This window comes from Nyctereutes procyonoides, unplaced genomic scaffold (assembly GCF_905146905.1).
Source record: "Nyctereutes procyonoides isolate TBG_1078 unplaced genomic scaffold, NYPRO_anot_genome, whole genome shotgun sequence".
NCBI classification, from domain to species: Eukaryota; Metazoa; Chordata; class Mammalia; order Carnivora; family Canidae; genus Nyctereutes; species Nyctereutes procyonoides.
Genome location: NW_026575131.1, coordinates 54422338 through 54441426, shown reverse-complemented (window position 1 = coordinate 54441426; position 19089 = coordinate 54422338). Strand labels below are relative to the sequence as shown.

The following is a 19089-nucleotide window of genomic DNA, read 5'->3' as shown; positions in this document are numbered from 1 at the left end:
AAGGTGGTTGTGAAAGTGGAAAATTGATTTTGCTCTTTGGAAACCTGCTGCCTCTCTTTTTCTAAGAGAGAAAAGGGTTGCAAGTTTGTGGTGACCTACTTAGATTTTTCCTAGTAACTAGAATAGAATTGGACAAAAACCAATGTGTATATTCTAGAATGATACCAGCTTTATCAAGTATAATAAATCTGTGGAAATGCTGCTGGTGCGTCTTCCTGGTATAGTTATATATAAAGACCATTGTGTTGAGTTCCAGACATTTTTTGAAGCTCAAGGCATTATTTTGTCAGAGATACTACAAAATGGCAGTGGTTTTCCCAGCCAGCCACTAAGGCTATTTGCACATAATGTATCGAATTCTACTGTTAGTATCATGAAATTCTATGTTTTTAAATAATGTATTCCTGAAAAACCCTTCAGATTTCCTGTTAGATATTCCTGAATGAAATTAGAATCAGGTAACACATGTACTAAAAAAAATTCTTATCCCTGAGAGAGGATTTTTTTTCTCTTTTTAAGAAACTCAATTCTGGTATAAATGGTTTGAGTTTTTCCTCCCCCCTCCCCCCTTTTCCCCCCCTGAATCTTACACATTTCATACACTTAATAAGCTTAATCCTGGGCAGCCCCGGTGGCACAGCGGTTTAGCGCCGCCTTCAGCCCAGGGTGTGGTCCTGGAGACCCGGGATCGAGCCCCGTGTCGGGCTCCCTGCATGGAGCCTGCTTCTCCCTCTGCCTGTGTCTCTCTTTCTGTCTGTGTCTCTCATGAATAAATAAATAAATAATCTTTTTAAAAAATAAGCTTAATCCTTAAATATAAGCAAGTTTAATGTCTATTTCTCTTACATTCTTTCAAAAAACACTTGACCTTAAGAAATTCATTTTCATGTTGGGAGAAGGGTCTTGTAGGAAGTGAGGTTTTCTGTTTGGTGACTGAGTGAGGGCTGCTATCAGTGGCCGGCCCTGCATCCTCTGAGAGGTGGAGCAGCGCCTTCGTGATACGGAGCTAGAGCTCCAGAGCACAGAGCCTTACTACACTGCAGTCTGCTTTTGAGCCTGCTTTCATATTTCATACATGGGATTTTATTCTTCACACTGAAAAGAATTTAATTTTAGCAAGCCTATTCTGAGACCAAACATATCACTTTTCCCCTACATATTTCATTATTAGGGGTAATGATTTCCATTTTCTCTTCAGCCCTGTCATTTCTATTATCATTTACATTTTCCGTTTTTTTTTATTGTTATTATTCATCCTTATAATTTGTAACAAAAAAAAATAAAGGCAAATGGCCACATAAATGCTATTTAAATGGGTGTGCCAACAACATGCCTGCCCACTTTGAACTGTCGTCTTCAGAACAGATTGTGAATGTTCTAAAATAATCTATTTGTAAGAAATACTAAGGTTGAGTGAAGGGAGTTAAGGGGAAATGATTTCCTCATTTTCAAAGCACAGAGTCAGATTTGTATAAAAACTGAAATGTGAGCCAGAAAATGAGTCTAGCCTCCTGAACAAAAAATATTCAATCTAAGAATAAATTCAGGTTGAAAACTTATTCCTTTTTTGTCTAGAACATTGGCAAGTATAAGAAATAATAGCTGGTTTTAACAAAGATTCAGAAAGATTGGCACTTTTATTTGTTGATGGAACTGTATGAATTGGAACAACCCTTCCTCTGGGGCATCTTCATAATATGTGGGTTCTTTGTTTTTAATAAAAGCCTGAAAAATACACATACCCTTTGTCTTAGAATTGGCATTTCTAGAAGTATCTTCTAAAATGGTAATTGCCTGTGTATGCAAAGAATTGCCAGGATGTTTCTTAGCATTTTCTTGGATTCCCATGCATGAGTATAAATTAGATCAGTGATGGTATCTCTACGTAATGCTATTAAAGAATATGGAAATAAGTTCATAACATCGTGACAAGATCACAAAATGATGGTACAGTGTCATTTTTGTAATTATAGTGCAGGTGTACGTATAGCAGAACAGAGGAGGATGTCTGTATGTCCGTATAACATAGGGGCTGATTCTAGTGGTAAAATTATGAATGGCTTTTCTTATTGTTGATTTTATTTATATGTTGTTTTGTGTCATTTTCTATGGGAAGATATGTTCCATGTTTCTTAACTAAAAAGCAGCATGCTGTATGAAATATTCTTTCCCCCACAGCCAAAGCTACTTGACAAAAAGGCCAGGCCTTAAAACGGGTCTTTATCTGTCTTGACCTCATTAAGTACTCATTTCCAGCTCCTTATACCCGCACAGCCACTTGATGAGAATAGAACCTCTTCTGCTTGGGGTGGGAGCAGGCTGCCCTGTCACAAATGGCCTTATTCTTCCAGGATTACCATTCTTAAGTTGGGAAGTACCACGGGGGTTGGTGTCAGCTTCTGTCATGCTTAGGGCCTATAAAAGTCACTGCTTTTGGAAGATGCAGGTCATTGATCTGATGCTGTAAACTATTCTCTCTTCAGGGCGTAAGCCAGAAGAAGAGGGTGTGGAAGATAACGGGCTGGAGGAAAACTCTGGGGATGGACAGGTATGTGCAGCCTTGTCAGTGAATCATCTTGGATCGACCTATGGCAGTATGTGATGGTTGTTATTTTGTTTTGTCACAGGAGGATGTTGAAACCAGTTTGGAGAACTTGCAGGACATAGATATGATGGATATCAGTGTATTGGATGAAGCAGAAATCGATAACGGAAGTGTTGCAGACTGTGTAGAAGACGATGATGCGGATAACCTCCCAGAGTCCCTGTCTGATAGTAGAGAGCTAGTCGAGGGAGAGATGAAAGAGCTTCCTGAGCAGCTTCAAGAACATGCTGTAGGTAACTCGGCAGCATCTCTCTAGGATGCATCATGAATGTATCAGTTCCTTAAATGTCGTGAGAGATAAAATTTATGTTTGGAGTTGAGGTCTTTTAATGCTAGTTCAGTGGGATTGTACTTAATCTGTTAATGTGTAAAATCTAGACAATTTTGAAAATACACTTTGCTTTATTGAGAAGTGTCTTGATGAGATCCAGGAATATGTGCTGTTTTCATAATGCAGCATTAAACATTTCAGGGACACTATCAGAAACTCTCCAATTACAGGAGCTTGGTCTGTGGTGGTAATGGTTCGCATGCCTTGAAAATACCAAAAGAGAGGTTGAAGTTGATTTTTTTTCCTGATAAAGAACCATTCGTGCCTTCCTAGTCAGCCTTTCATAAAATAGGCTTTGACATTGTCTTTAAAGCTTTAGTTTTTTGTTTTTGTTTTAAGATTTTATTTATTTATGAGAGGTACAGAGAGGAGGGGGGAAGGGGGGGCAGAGGGAGGAGCAGGCTCCCTGCAGGGAGCCCAACATGGGACTTGATCCCGGGACCCCAGGATTATGCCCTGGGCCGACGAAGGCAGGCGCTCAACCGCTGAGCCACCCAGGCGTCCCAAAAGCTTTAGTTTTTTTGTTTTTTGTTTTGTGTTTTTTTTTTTTTTTTCATTTTAGAAACAAATTTAATTATAATAATGTGTACTATTGAATTCTGTTTGTCAGGCATTATGCGGATGTCTTTCGGTACTTTTAATAAGAATGAGATGTATATAGATATTTTGCCCATTTTCTGCTTGAGGAAATCAGGGTGTAAAGAAACATTTCCAGGCAGCACACAGCTCAGAAGAGAAGAATTAAGACCAAACTAATTCCAGAGTCTGTGTGCTTAACTCAAATATTGTGTTGATTTGGTGTGAATAATTTATTAGATTATTTTATTTCTGTGAGGATCAGCGTTTGTTGGGTAGACTGAAAAGGCAGTGAAAATTAGAAGCCATTAGGCATCTCGTTAGAAATCCTTATGTGTTGATTCCTGGGAGGTACCTTGTTTTCATAGCGGCTTTCAGATCTCTTGCAGTGAGGGTCCCGAGTTGCCCCAGGGGAAGGAAGCCCTGTTCTCTCCTACTGGATCCGCTTCTGCCATTCCTCAAAATATTTTTGCATTTCTTGGAACTGATTCTGAGTATCCTTAGAGGTAGCAGACTGTCATCTCTGAATGGGGTGTTTGATTTTGAGAAATGAATGTCATTTTGATAAAAATAGGATGTGTAATTTTATGTTTTGGTGTGAGTCTCATTCACTGGTTTTGTAGAAAGTACCCAGAAACACTTGAGCAGTGACACAAAGTACAAACCCATCCTTATTAGCTGATTTTTCTGAAGGCTCTTTTCCCCCCCTCTGATTAGAAAATAATATGTTCAGCCGTAAAATCCTGGAAACATCCTAATATCTGCCAGTGATGGTTAAAATAATTATAATTAATGGAAGTAGGTTAGGTTAAGAATTAGGACCATTCACTGTCCTCTGACAGTTTGCTGTGTGACCTTGAGCAAATTACTTAACCTCTCTGGACCTCTTTTTTTTTTTTTAAATTTATTTATTTATGATAGAGAGAGAGAGAGAGAGAGAGAGAGAGGAGGGCAGAGACATAGGCAGAGGGAGAAGCAGGCTCCATGCACCGGGAGCCCGATATGGGATTCGATCCCGGGTCTCCAGGATCGCGCCCTGGGCCAAAGGCAGGCGCCAAACTGCTGCGCCACCCAGGGATCCCTCTGGACCTCATTTATAAAAATAGTAGGTTTGGGGAGGATTGAGTAGATGAACATTTATTACTATCTTCCATCTAAAGTCCTCAAACTGGCCAGAGATCTGTTGGCACATAGCCATACCTGTTGGTGGCAATCATCTGCGGTAGCTGATCTCTCCACATAATCATGACAGAAACCATCTGGCCTGCAAAGTCTCAAATATTCGCTATCTGGCCCTTGATAGGAAAAGGTTTTGCTGACCCTAGTTTAGAGCTATGTCTAGCATATAGCAACACAATAGGGCTGTTGCTGCTGTTACTGTAAAGTTTTATTACTAGTTTCAGTAATAGTTACTACTGTTATACCACCATGTAAATGAACTAGTAAGTAGACTCATATGAACTAAATCAGTCTTCAAGAAGAAAGTGTAAATATGGCAGGGGACAGAATGTGCTGCCACTCATGTGGACAAAGAAAGGAGACATGGGAGAGGTGGTCTTGCATACATGCCTGCTGCACTGTCATGAGCATGCATGGACTGTCTGAAGGCGATTGCATCAGGGGAAGGAAGGAGTGGTGCAAGGGTGGTTTCCTAGTCAGAAATGTAATAGCCATACATATTGTTGATAAAATATTTGAAAAATCCCCTCCCTAAAATATAACAACCTTAGGGCTTTACAGAAAGCAATTAAAATTATTTTGGTTCTCACAACAATAATTTTATGAACCTCCCTTATATGTTTGGGGAACCTCCATCTTATTTGGGGATAGATATTGGGGATATTTTCTTGGAATAGAAGGTCAACATACCAAGTCAGGACTTGGCAGTCCTGTGTTCCTCTCTCTGCACTCCAGTTTGGAAATTGATGAGGCTAGGAGGCTTAGTACTCCGAGATGCCATGCTGGTCTGGGCCAGAGTCACCTTGGGGCAGCAGGCTCAGTAGCAGTAGCATTCAGACTTGGGAGACGTGGTGGCCCCTGAAATCCAAAAATCCATTCTGCAGTCTAATTCTGGATGTTGTTCACGGAAGAGCAGCCCCTAAACCTGGTGTTCAGTTGACTTGGGAGAGACCGTACTACCTAATTTTGATCTCTTTTCTGCTTAACTTAAACTTTGTTTTTCTTTCTTCATTTGGCTTGTATCTTAAAACCTTCAGTGGTACCATTTTAGTGGGTTTCCCAATCTATTTGCAGCTATTTTATATATTTATAACATTTCTTTAAATCAAGGTGAAGTGAAATTAATATTGCTGTTTGGATCGCTGCACTGTGTTTAGAATTCAATCGTAACTGATTTTCATGGCTATTTCTTTTCATTATACAGCTGCACCATTGTGTTACCTTTTATTGATGTTTTAAACTGTATTTTTATTTATTTTACAGATAGAGGACAAGGAAACTCTAAACAATTTAGATACTTCATCATCTGACTTCACTATATTACAGGTAAATAGTATGTCTCAATAACTTTAAAATCAAAGGTTAGACTACCATTTCTGGAAACCACTTCAGATATTGTATGACATTCCCAAGTAAAAGTCATTGCAAAGTTTGTTTGCCCTGTTGGTATCTTCAGAGGGCTTTGCTTTCCACTTTTCCCCAAATACAACGTGCCTATTACTCATCGTCTTGGCTTCCCCTACAAGCACTGTGACTTATCTATAACTGAGAGGAGGGAATGTTCTTGTTGATCTGATAGCTGGGGCAGAGATTGCCTGTCTGATCTGTTCTGGGTGGCATCCTCTGCAGAAAGACACTAAGGGGAGATGGTGGCGAGGGTTGGGGAGCACTGCCTCCCCAAGAGATATTAATGGGGTCCAGATGAGAACACAGGAGGGTGGGGTGGCCAGAGCACTGACATCACAGCTGGGAAAGGTGGGATCTCAAGCCTGGTTCTACTTTGGGGAATTTTTCTCACAGAAAATGCACAGATTTCTTTTGATGACTTTATCATCTTGACCATATCATCTGTGTAAATATTAAATCTTAGATGAGAACAAATGAGATGTGGACTAACTTTCAGGTAGGATTTACATAAATGTGGGTCTTGAGTTTCCTTTTAATTTTTCTGCCAGCCTGCCTAGATACATAAACTGTTGGAATAAACTTACCTGCGTAGCAGTCTGATTTTCATGGAAAGTTTGTGAGGAAATGAAAATACTGTCAGCTTTTGCCAGTCTTTATTTTTGTTTTGGGGTTATTTTGCTCCTATTTCATTCACCTGTACTACTTAATTAGAAATCATCTTTGAGACACAATCTCCATGTGCTTCTGCCAGGCAGGGATAAGGCTGGTTTTTTGGCAAGCCGGAATCCCAGTTTCAAGGAGGGTGCAAACATCAAGAAATTGTGCTGGAACCCACCCTACCTTTAGGGCTGATGTCTCTCCAGCTGCAAAGTGACACCACCCATTCCTGGCTCCGAAAGGATAGGGGGAACTGGGTCTTATCATTTTCTTGAGTCCTTCTAGGTCCAAGATTGCTGTGTTAAAGTGGAACATATATAAACCCTTGCAGAAATAAGTGGGGATAGATTCAATTCTCCCCAGAGAAGGTTAAGGAGAGGATTATTCTACCTAGAATGCTCTTTGGCTTTAGTTGTAGGATTAAGTCCCACAGTGGAGTATGTTTCATGGAAAGAAAATATGTAAGATGAAAGTATGAAAAAAAAAAAAAAGGGATCCCTGGGTGGCGCAGCGGTTTGGCGCCTGCCTTTGGCCCGGGGCGCGATCCTGGGGGCCCGGGATCGAATCCCACGTCGGGCTCCCGGTGCATGGAGCCTGCTTCTCCCTCTGCCTGTGTCTCTGCCTCTCTCTCTCTGTGTGTGACTATCATAAATAAATAAAAACAAAAATTAAAAAAAAAAAAAAGTATGAAGAATGTGTAGTTTCCTGGGGCTTTTCAGAATGGTGGACTAGCTCCCAGTAAAGGTGCAGACTCCCCTCACCACCACCACATCCACGTCCCAGGTGTGTGCTAGTGCCTGTGATGTGTCAGGTATACATGCAGATGTGAATGAGAAGGAAGGGTGGTCACCATTTTCACAGGGCCCTTTATCCCTGTGTGAAGACACAGTAGCAATGTTGGGAAGAGACTGGGCTGATGCCCACTCCCATTCACACTGCCATAGCACAGAACATGGCTCTGCTGTGTGTCCTTGGGGCAGTTTGTCAGCCACTCTGTGCCAGTCTCCCAGTCTAAAAGGAAGGATGATACTAATACAAATAGTACCAACCTGTCAGGGCTGTCTGGTGATTAACGCATATATGTAAAAGGCTTAAATTTGTGCCTGGGACCTAGTCAGTGCTCATCAGTATTGACTGGAATTCCAGGATAACATGCCTTAGGCAGAGGGTGTAGAGCGCTGAAGGACCCCATGGTGAGAGAAAGGTTCTTCTTAGTGAGGCAGCTTCTGAAGCCATTAGGAGAAGCCTTTCCATGAGGAGATGGCCCCTGAGCTAAGTGCTGGGGGATGTGTAGGACTCAGCTGGGGATGAGGGAAAGTACAGACGGAGCTGTCAGGAGAGAGATGGTGTGAGGGGCCATTGCCCGAAGGCTGTAGGCTGCAGAGGAATTTTGTGCTCACTATGGTGGCAGATAGATGGGGAAGGGACAGTAAAATCAGGTGCTCTTGGAGGTGAGGAATAGCAGTGCTCTGGATCGGCAGGGCTTCCTGGGAAGGGTTTGGGGGATATCTAGTAATTAGAGGTGGCCCAGTGGGAACATCAGTGGAAGAGATGAGGGAGGAGTACTGTGTCCTGGAGAGCGCTCAGGCGACCAGGTGCAGACATGGTAGGACCATAGGAACCCAGAACAGGGGTCAAACCACCTGTGCCTATGTTCCCTCACTCTTTGAAATTTTCAGAAATTAATCTATGTTAAGTGAAGAAATGAAAAAAAAAAGTGAAGAAATGATAAATGTCAGGCACTGTGTTACACATTACAAGTAGACAAAAACACTGCTCTCTTGGCTTTGAAGAGTTCAGTCCAGGGGGATGGTTGAGCATGTGATGTCATTACCATGGGAAGTGATAATGTTGCCAGGAGCTGGGGAAACGAGGCAGCACAAACAGAAGCAGCAACCAGGTCCTAGGCCCCTTGAGAGTAGCTCGGGCAGAGTTGGGGGGGGCGGGGGAGTGGAGGCAGGTGACTTGCCGTGTCCATGTGTGGGCTCTGTAAAGAAACTGTAGGTTTCATTCATCTGGCACCATCTTATTTATGTTTTCTGTTGCAGGAAATTGAAGAGCCATCCTTGGAGCCAGGTACTGTTAAATGAAAAACTTACCAGCGGGGGTTTGGAACTATTCTAGCTTTCCACCTTCTCTAATTTAAATTCTTTAATTTTAAAAAGTTGCCTTACTGTAGTATACATTGTTCTAAAGGTTTACGATCCAGAACATACCAGGATCATAGAGATTGGAAACCCAGCCATATCACCAGATCTGTGAAAGTGGCTAACTTCTCATGTTACAGAATGTATTAATGAGATGAAACGATCTCATGCCTTTTTAAACATAAATGGCACTTAAACATATGTAGAAAGTTTGCATGATGCTTCTCATGAGCTAATACCTCTGCACCCCACAAAACAGATCTTGTGATATTGGGCAGTGTCTTAACTTTGTGGTTTTTAATTCAGGCAGTGCAGGTAGTTGTAGGGAGATGCATTTTAAAACATTGAGACATAACTGGATTCCAGAAGAGGAAAGAGTTTCTTCATGAGAATTCCAAACAAATACTATTCACTTTCTGGACTGCAAATATCTCAGAGCACCGATGGAAGAGATTCTGGTTTTCATGTTGGACTGTTCTGTTAAAAGAAATTCAAAGAAATTTGGAAATTGAGCTGTTCAGTGAATGGTGATACTTTCAGTTAAGCACCTTGGACTTTGGAAGCTAAATTCGGAAGAGTCCTATGTAAACGACGACAGAATGAAGACTGTCAAGAATCAGCCAGAAGGTTTTGGGGGTTAAATCTCTGGGATGCTTTTCTCTTCCATGTAGCGTAGCGGCTTACCGTAGCAGTCGGAGCGCAGGTAGTGTAACCACTGTCACTTTGTGTACCCGCGGGTTTTCCAATCTCTGTGTAGCTAGCGGTTCTCTTCGTGTTAGTATGGCAGCCGTGCCAGTTCCGCATTTGTGATTGCTTTATTTCCCTGGTAATTAAACCTTGTGCCATTCTATTCCTGTTAAATCCGTAGAAAATGAGAAAATACTCGACATTTTGGGGGAAACTTGTAAATCTGAGCCAGTAAAAGAAGAAGGTTCCGAGCTGGAGCAGCCCTTGGCACAGGATACAAGTAGCGTGGGGCCAGACAGAAAGCTTGCGGAGGAAGAGGACCTTTTTGGCAGCGCCCATCCGGAGGAGGGTGATTTAGATTTGGCCAGCGAGTCAACAGCACAAGCTCAGTCGAGCAGGGCAGACACCCTGTTAGCGGTAGTGAAAAGGGAGCCCGTGGAGCAGCCAGGCGATGGCGCGCGGACGGACTGTGAGCCTGTAGGGCTAGAGAAGCCAGTTGAGCAGAGTAGTAAAGCCTCAGAGCACACGGAAGCCTCTAGCGAGGAGGCCGCGGAAGCGCCCCAGGAAGCCTCAAGCCCAGACCCCAGAGATAGCAAAGAAGACGTGAAGAAGTTTGCTTTTGAAGCTTGTAATGAAGTCCCTCCGGCTCCTAAAGAGTCCTCAGCCAGTGAGGGCGCTGATCAGAAAATGAGGTTTGTTTTTTCTCAGTTTTAGACCAGACGCTATCTCCTTTTCATTGGTCATTTAATGACACACATAAGCTGTTTTTTCTGCAATTGGCCAGCCAGACTGATGCAATTGTAGTTTACTTCTAAACAATGTTTTATTTCTCTTTGTTTATTTTAAACTGATTATATAATCTTTTTTCTTTTCTCAACCTATCATGGTTGTTTTCTTTAATTCTTCCTAATTATCTTTAGCCCAGCAGATTAATTAACTCCTATGGGTCTGAAATCTTATGGTTAGGTCAGATTTCCAATACAAGTTTGTCGGGGTATCATTTTTTCAGAACTAAATTTCGGGTAGGTATGCAACCTCAGCACGTGTTTTATAATTTTGAGTTTGTTTCCTCTCTGCTTCTTCCTTCTGGAGTGACATTATCTTTTGTCTCTAGTTCTGTCGAAGATGACTCGGATACAAAAAGGCTTTCCAAAGAGGAAAAGGGTAGGTGACTGGGGCAACACTGGTCTCTTGGAGCATGTTTGGCCTTGGCAACAGTGGGATTTCTGGTTCTAGTTCACTGCATACTGCGTTTCTTACCCAGATTTGCCTCTGAGCCTTTCATGAAGCCTTTCTCCACTCCTCTGCTATTCACTCTGCAGGTTCTGGGTTATAGGGAGCGAGCCAGGTCCTCAGAGTTAAGGTATTGATCTGAAGTACTCTTGCTTTCACTAGAGCGCTTTGAGCTTGTTGATTCTGACTGAACCTCTGATTTGTAGATTCCTTAGCCTCAGTGATACTTGTAAATGGAAATTTTTTTTCTGATTTCAGAAATCTTGGGGTTACCTGGTACTTCAGATTTATGAACACCATATCTCTTAATTAAAATCGCTAATGGAGAAGACATTTTGTTGGTTTAGATTTCTCCTTAGCAGCCTAGAATACAAACAGAGGATAGGTGGGAAGGTGCATGTGACAAGAAAGAGAAGCATCTGAATTGAGTTCATCCGAATAGCAGCTGTTTTATGTTCAGAAGCCAACCCACTGGGCTGCCATTTGGTGACTTTTTAAGGGAACAAATTTCCCCTAGTCCCAATAGCCCCTGACTGACTATTGTAAGTGGCATTGCTCGAAGCCCTGATGGGCCTGGTGTGCATTTGCACAGGTTGTGTGAGGACAGGTATGAGGCCCTCCTGCCTTAGCTGACTTGGGTGGTGCTGACATCTGGGAGAAGTGGGGAAAGTATCTGGTTTGGGATGACTTCAATCTTTTAAGATTCAGGATCTTGTGAGTATGGTGTTTTTGACCAGACTTTTCTTTTGAAATAGGTCGTAGCAGTTGTGGTAGAAATTTCTGGGTTAGCGGACTTTCTTCTACCACCAGAGCTACAGATTTGAAGAATCTTTTCAGCAAATATGGGAAGGTAAGATCAGGGGTTTTCTGGAGAAGAAAATGTTTTGAAGCCAATGTAGTATAGCCTTTACATACAGGTGATTGTCCTCTTGGTGACTGCTTTGAATGACATCATGCCGTTCTTTCAGCTCACATTGGATTTGGAGGGTCTCTCTCTCCCTGACTAGATGTGAGAGAGATGGAAACTCCCAGAGCCTATGTCAGCCTTCGTCAGCTTTTTTCTCCCCTTCCCCAGACAGAAGCCACCAGGGAGGGCTTTGAGGATTATAGCAGAGGGTAGGGTGGGGAGATGCTTCACTTCTGTGGAGTGGTGGTGATGACAGACGACGAGTGTGGCCATGGGAAGGGGTTGTCAACAGGGCCTGTAGAGTCAGACTGGTCTGGGTAGCTGGAGGCCACAGCTATGCTGCTCACACTTGTGTGGCCAGGAGCTGGATACTTCGGTCATGTGAACCTCACCTCTATGCCTGGGGCCCTCAGAATGGCTGACTCCTGAGGATGGTGTGTGCAGCTGTAGTAGAGCTGTTGGTGCCTCTGCCCCATCACTCTCAGCTCACCTGTTCTCACCCACAGCTGGGGCAGCTCTGGCCTTTGGTCTTCTGCAACACCTGCCTGTCTTCCCTGCCTGCTCAGCCCACAAACTGTGGCAGGGATAGATAGATTCACCTGCACCCCCCCACTCCCAAGGCCTGTTGCAGTTCCCTGTGTGTTTCAGAGCACCTGTATCAGGTCTCTTCCCTTCTCTTTTACACCACCCCCACCATGTGTTTTCTAGAGTCCCCTCCCAAATCAGCTGCTGCTGCATCCTGGGCTCCTTGTCTCCGAAGTAGCTTTTTGGGGCAAGCCAAAGGCATAGGCCTTTGTAGTAAGGGTTCAACAAATCACAACAGAAAAGACCAATAGTATTTATCTTGGTTATTGATGTCAGAGAACTAACAAGCAAAATTAAATATGACACGGTCATAGAAATAACTGGTGATTCCCTGAGCTTCGGTTTATGAAGTGGGCCCCTTTCATGATTCCACTGTGGCCCTCAGAGCAGATGGGCGCTCTCAGCAGGGATGTGTCACCTAGAGCCTCCAGTGTCTTGGATTCATATTGTAGGCTTCGGGTGTTTGGGTAGGGGACCAGCCCATTCAGAAACTCCCTTGGGTCTGAGTCTCTGTGGAGCCTAGTTAGGAGTGAATACTGGCTTATGTGGGACTTCTCCTGAGCCAGGGTATCTAATGTCAGCTTGCCAAGGTCATTAGGAAAAGCAAGTGCTGTGTAAAGTGCCTGTAGCGCCAGAAACCTCTCACTGAATTTTGTTACTGCTCTGAGTAAGTGTGGGCTGTCAGTCTCCATCTGCAGAGCTGTCTTCCTGCTTCACTGCCTACATGGCTCACAGAATGCCCAAAGAGGCCTGCCTTCATTCCACTTTCCTCTCTGCCCCTCCACCCTGCCATCCTGGTTCCCAGGGGGAGGGGCCGGAAGTGGGGCACAGCTTTTGAGTAGTCAGAGTGAGGCAGTAGTATTAGCTTTCCTAGTTGTCAGGTGCCACTTGTCAGGCACCTGGTGACAGGGCATTCCCCATGGTCCTCTCACCGAGGGCACCAGGACTCGCGGATCTGAGGAACAGCATGAACCTGTGATGCCCTGTGCATTTTATGTGCAGTCAGGGCGGGGTTGAGGGGGCTCCTGTCTGAGCCATACTTTTGTATTTTCCTTTGAGGTGGTGGGTGCCAAGGTTGTAACAAATGCCCGGAGTCCTGGAGCTCGCTGCTACGGCTTTGTTACAATGTCCACAGCAGAAGAGGCCACAAAATGCATTAACCACTTGCACAAAACAGAGCTCCATGGGAAGATGATCTCAGTGGAAAAAGTAAGTGGCTTTTTTTCCCCCCCAGGGATATGACTGTTTAAGGAAATAAGGTAATACTTGAATTTGATTCTCTTTTTCAGGCGAAAAATGAGCCTACTGGGAAGAAAGCCTCTGAGAAGAGAGAGGGTGAGGGAAAAAAGGAGAAGTCCAGCACCAGTGACAGGTATTGTTGTTCTTTGAGGGAGCTGCGGCCAAGATTGTCCTTTTCTGTAGTTCCCGTTCTGCACGTTTTCCATAGCTAGGGGAGACTGTAAGGCCCCTCATCCTTTCATTTACGTTTGGTTGAAGGGTTTCACCTCCGGTAGCTGAGATGATTCCTTCCTGCAGTCCCTCTTTCAGGGGTGTTTGGGGAGAGCAGATGGGACTCCCTATTGTTGATCGTCCCATCGATGCCAGCCCAGGCAGCCTCCTGGTCCTGGGGTGCTCAATGCAAGAGGCCTGGTCAGGGCTGCTTTGCTTCCCTAAATACTGCATCTAACAGGCCGTGTGTCCTGGGATGTTATTTCTAGGTCTGCGAACCTTAAGAGGGAAGATAAAGCTGATAGAAAAGAGGACATTAAGAAAGGTGAAGATGGAAGTGGAGAAAAGAGTAAAGATCAGGACGATCAGAAACCTGGCCCCTCAGAGCGATCCCGAACTACAAAATCAGGTACTGTCACCAGAGATGCCAGCTGGTGTTCTCTTCCTAGTTGGTGTGGTTCGTGGTTTGCTGTAGTCAGCAACACAAACTAGATCTCTTTTCCATAGAGTTGGGTACTTTTTCTAATTTGGATGTTTCCGGTTTCTTACCTTAACATGACTCCTTTACTTCCTGTAGGAAGTCGAGGAACGGAGCGAACTGTAGTGATGGATAAATCTAAAGGTGTGCCTGTTATTAGTGTCAAAACATCAGGATCCAAAGAGAGAGTGAGTATTAATTTTCTAACTAGAGTGTAGTGTTTTTCCATATTCTTTCATTTATTTTTCTGTATATTTTAAGGGAGTTCTTGAGTTTAAGAAGGGTGGTATATCTTTTCAAAATGTAGAGATCTTGACATTCTAAAAAACTGAGTTTAAAAGCTTTAATTGACAGTTAATTTTTTCTGATGAGAATTTTTTTTTTTTAATTTACTAAAGCTACTTTTAAAATTCAAATGTGTTGAATGTTCCATAATAGCTCAGGGGTTAGAGCACTGGTCTTAGGAAATTCAAACATGAGACTGGTTGGCTTCTTTTCTTTTTCCCGAATCGTCCTGTAGCTGGCTGTTTTCATTACCTCCCTTGAAAGTTTCAGCAGCTCTCCATCGTGCATTCCTAAGCTCACATGCAGCCCTGCCAGCCTCTCCTACCTTTCTAAGTCAGGTCTCCACTTTGGCTCAGCCCGATACTCTTTCTCTTCAGGGATGTTCCGCAGAACACGGAATTCACAGAAGATGCATCTTAGGCTCTTACCGCTTCATGCTGCCTGCTCTTCTGGTCTTAGGCAGCTGTCGCTGTCCATAAGTTCAAATTTTGGCAGTCTTTTTTTTTTTTTTTTTTTTTTTTATGATAGTTAGAGAGAGGCAGAGACACAGGCAGAGGGAGAAGCAGGCTCCATGCACCGGGAGCCCGACGTGGGATTCGATCCCGGGCCCCCAGGATCGCGCCCTGGGCCAAAGGCAGGCGCCAAACCGCTGCGCCATCCAGGGATCCCAAATTTTGGCAGTCTTGCAACTTCAGTAGGTGTGGGTCCAGGGTCCCCAAGACCACCCCCGTTCAGTGATTCATTCTAAGGACCACTGGGCTTAGCCTGTGGTGGTAGTCACAGCAAAGATTGGCCCCAGTGGTGCAGTAAGGACACACAGCCAGATGAGGTCGTGGGGAAAGAGACACAGAGTGTGCGCGAGACCCATGCAGGCTCCCCTGTGCTCTGTCCTGCCTGTGAGCTCATGCAGCAATGAAAATGCAGCAACACTTGGTGATGCTCCTGCCCAGGGAAGCCCATCAGCCCATTAGAGCCTCAGCACCCTAGGGTTCTATCAGGGACTGGTTACATGGCTTTCTCCCAGAGGCATATTGAGACTCCTGACTCCCAGGAGGAGGGCAGGTGGTCAGCACAAAGCACATTTTGCCACGGTCTAGGCATAGTGAACCACCCTTAGCATGAACGGTCAAGTGGAGATATTCTGGGCACCAGCATCAGGCCTACCGTGTTACCTCGTGCTGCGAGGGGACAGACAGTGAAGCTCTTGCAAGCCAACATTTCAGTGATGGCAGGTTTCACTCTGTGTTTGTGCACATGTTAGACCTGTGACCTTTTACATTTATTTTATATAAAACAATTGGAAAATGGCAAAACTAAAGTACGAGCTCCAGGCATAAGATGAGTAGATCTCATAAAAATCATGCAGCTGCACAAATTAGGAATCCCCAGTGACACCGTAAGTAGCTGTGGTTAGGTACCCGCTGCGTGTTTAATTAGGAAGGAAAAAAACAAGAGTGAAGGATTTCTTTTGGATACAGAAAACAAAGTTATAAAAGCATGCTTGTGATCATTTAAAAAGTTTTAGTGAAGGGACTACTTCCATTTTGACCCTATTGGAAATACTTAGTATATAGTTTAGCATCGTGATGAGGTTGTGACTTAGGATAACGAAAACCTGTTTCTTAGGAGGAAACACCTTGTTACCTGGTTATTCCATTAAACATGGATGGTCCTTTTCCAACCTTTACTTTGGATGCTTGGACCTGGACATGCCTGATTCTTCCTGTTGTCATTTCTGCCTTAATTTATGGATGTTTCTTGGTGAACCAGGTTTCTAAGAGCCAGGATCGCAAATCAGCCAGCAGAGAGAAGCGATCTGTTGTGTCCTTTGATAAAGTCAAAGAGCCTCGGAAGTCAAGAGACTCAGAGTCCCGTAGGTGAGTCTGTGTCCAGGAATGTTACTGGTTTGGTTCTGTCTCTGTACTGCTGAAAGCTGTGTCCTAGGGGGATATTTTCAAAGTCCCCCATGTGTGGAATACTGCTTTAAATTTCTTGGTGCCTTTGGCTTTGATCCTGTAGTTTTTTTTTCTGTTTTTGTTTTTTTCCAATTGATCATCTCATACAAATAGGCCTGTCACTTCTTGAAGATTTTGGAAGATAACAGCAGGGAGTTGGAATGCCTTCCTGGTGCAGTAGGGCTAGTTAACAAACATACCAAATGTGCTCCAGAAGCTGTGGAAAGGGAAATAGAGAAACAGTGGAACGTGTGCAGGGTGAGAATTGGGAGATCCTCATCCTTAAGATAGCTGAAGAAAATGTCTCCCTAAATTTTAAAAACTAAACACAAGTTATATTGAGCACGTTGAATGGTAGTTAATGTTTCCAATCAAGAACTAATCCATTTTTTTATTTTATTTAAGATTTAATTATTTTAGTGGCACGTGGGTAGACAGGGTGTAAAAAGAAAGAGAATCTCAAGCAGACTCCCTGCTGAATGTGGGCCCTGATCTCACGAACCAGAGATGATGACCTGAGCTGAAACCAAGACTCAGGTGCTCAACATCTGAGCCATTCACCTCACCCCTAAGCTTAATAGTTTAAAAAAATAAAAATCAGTAAAATCGCCAGAGTAAGAATGAGTAAAGGGTGCGAGGTATTGCTTTTTCTAGTGCCTGCTAATGACTTCCTGCTTCCAAGGGAGAGGCAGTGGGCAAGAGGCACTTTGTTGAAGTAACTGGCAAATAGAGCAGTGAACTGTCCCGCGTGTGGGAATTTAATATGTCAAAACTGACATTTCTAACTAGTGACAAAAGGGTGGACTCTCCCCAAAAAGCTTTAGGTCTCTTGCCTGTTCTTTAGATAGCGTTCTGGGGCTCCAGCTCACATCTGTGACAAAACAGTCCCCATAAGCTGGTGACTGAACAGAAACCTAAAGTCCACATTTGGATAAAATGAAAGTAAGTATATTCACGAGTTCAGGTTGGAGGGCCCAAAATGTCACGAAGGAGAAGATGACTAAATTTAAATGTGACTTTTGTATGTGAAAGACACGTGAGAGAGGAGAATAAATGTGATTTGAAATAAATGTAATAAGGGAAAAGTAACCTGATAGGAAAACAGAAGACAGTCACCAGAAGGGACAGGTCGTGCCCCTGCCACAAGTCATGCAACGTGGCTCCGCTTTACAAGGCATCAGGAGTGCACGTGAAAAGAGTAGCTTTAAGGTTTTATTTATGTATGTATGTATGTATGAATGAATGGGAGATAGAGCATGAGTGGGGAGGACAGGGAGGCCCATGCAGGGCTCAGTCCCAGGACACGGGAATCATGACCTGAGCCAAAGGCAGATGCTTAGCCAACTGAGCCGCCCAGGCGCCCCAAGAGTAGCTGTTGTTCTCCAAGCCACAGGCACAGTGAGGCACATGTATAGAGACGGGCAGGAAACATGCTGAGGTACGGCTGGTATCACTATCAGGAGAGTGGCTGGCAGCCCTTTTGGGCTAAGCAGAGGGTCCTACAGCCTTGCCCATCCTTCACTCAATAGCTGCAGTCCCCAGCTTGTTGGTACACTCATCTGAGCTTAGAAAAAACATCATAAGATGTTTTTAGAAAAAACTCGCATAAGTTTTCGATGCAAGAGCACTAGCTCCATTCTGTGGTGACTAATTGATGAAGCCCATGCCTTAGGGAGCAGAGATTTTCATTGAGACCTAATTTGCAGTGAAAAGAATGTTGTTTCTTAGTCTTATTTTTAATGAGGTATTTGTGGAATATTTTGTTGAGCTCCAGAAAAAGTTTCAGGGAGTGAGGCTCAGCTCATACTTCAGCTGACCATTGACATGCACACGCCTTCATGCTCCGAGTACCTGCTAGGCAGGAACCAAGCTGGAAGCAGAGCCCATGCTGGCATTCAGGGGCTGCTGCTGTGCTCTCCCTCTCATCAGTGGGTCGCCTAGAGCTATAGTTCCTTAGGGGCGGGCACAGCCCTGAGTCCAACTTTCTGTTGTGCTTGGGCTGATCTGCATTCCCCAAGGTGAGAGCTGTAGAGCCATCTGGGTGGCGCCAGCTCTGTGGCCTCTTCTCCTGCAGGGTACGTGAGCGCAGTGAGTGGGAGCAGCGCATGCAGGCGCAGTGGGAGCGTGAGGAGCGTGAGCGGCTGGAGATTGCCCGCGAGAGGCTGGCTTTCCACCGACACCGCCTGGAGCGTGAGCGCATGGAGCGCGAGCGGCTGGAGCGGGAGCGCATGCACGTGGAGCATGAGCGCAGGCGGGAGCAGGAGCGCATCCACCGAGAGCGCGAGGAGCTGCGGCGCCAGCAGGAGCTGCGCTACGAGCAGGAGCGGCGGCCCGCGGTGCGGAGGCCCTATGACGTGGATGGCCGGTAAGTCCAGTTCTTAGCCCACCCTCTAGGTGGCTCATGGCATTTAGAATTGGGTTCTAGGTCCCTGAATCATGTTAATGTGAGATTTTTGTTTCAAAGGCGGCACAAGTACATGCTACATCCGAATTTGATGTCCTTTACTTCATCAGGAACCAGATGGTTAGGGGTCGGTGGAAAAATGGTTATGCAAAGCAGTGCCTAGTAGTGTCTTGTTCAAGTCTTGGCGCCGACACCCAGAGCTGC

General features: G+C 44.4%; 1 protein-coding gene across 2 annotated transcripts in view; it reads left to right on the top strand.

The window, feature by feature from the left end:
• Positions 1–19089, top strand: part of SAFB (scaffold attachment factor B) — a 36027-nt gene that overhangs the window by 11093 nt on the left and 5845 nt on the right. For both annotated transcript variants that reach the window (XM_055343232.1, XM_055343230.1), the window contains exons 3-15: positions 2484–2548; positions 2628–2834; positions 5955–6017; positions 8804–8831; positions 9771–10281; positions 10704–10753; positions 11578–11672; positions 13374–13523; positions 13604–13686; positions 14033–14172; positions 14341–14429; positions 16297–16403; positions 18556–18846. In XM_055343232.1, the coding sequence (XP_055199207.1) occupies positions 2484–2548; positions 2628–2834; positions 5955–6017; positions 8804–8831; positions 9771–10281; positions 10704–10753; positions 11578–11672; positions 13374–13523; positions 13604–13686; positions 14033–14172; positions 14341–14429; positions 16297–16403; positions 18556–18846 (1879 nt within the window). The remainder of the gene's footprint in view (positions 1–2483; positions 2549–2627; positions 2835–5954; positions 6018–8803; positions 8832–9770; positions 10282–10703; positions 10754–11577; positions 11673–13373; positions 13524–13603; positions 13687–14032; positions 14173–14340; positions 14430–16296; positions 16404–18555; positions 18847–19089) is intronic.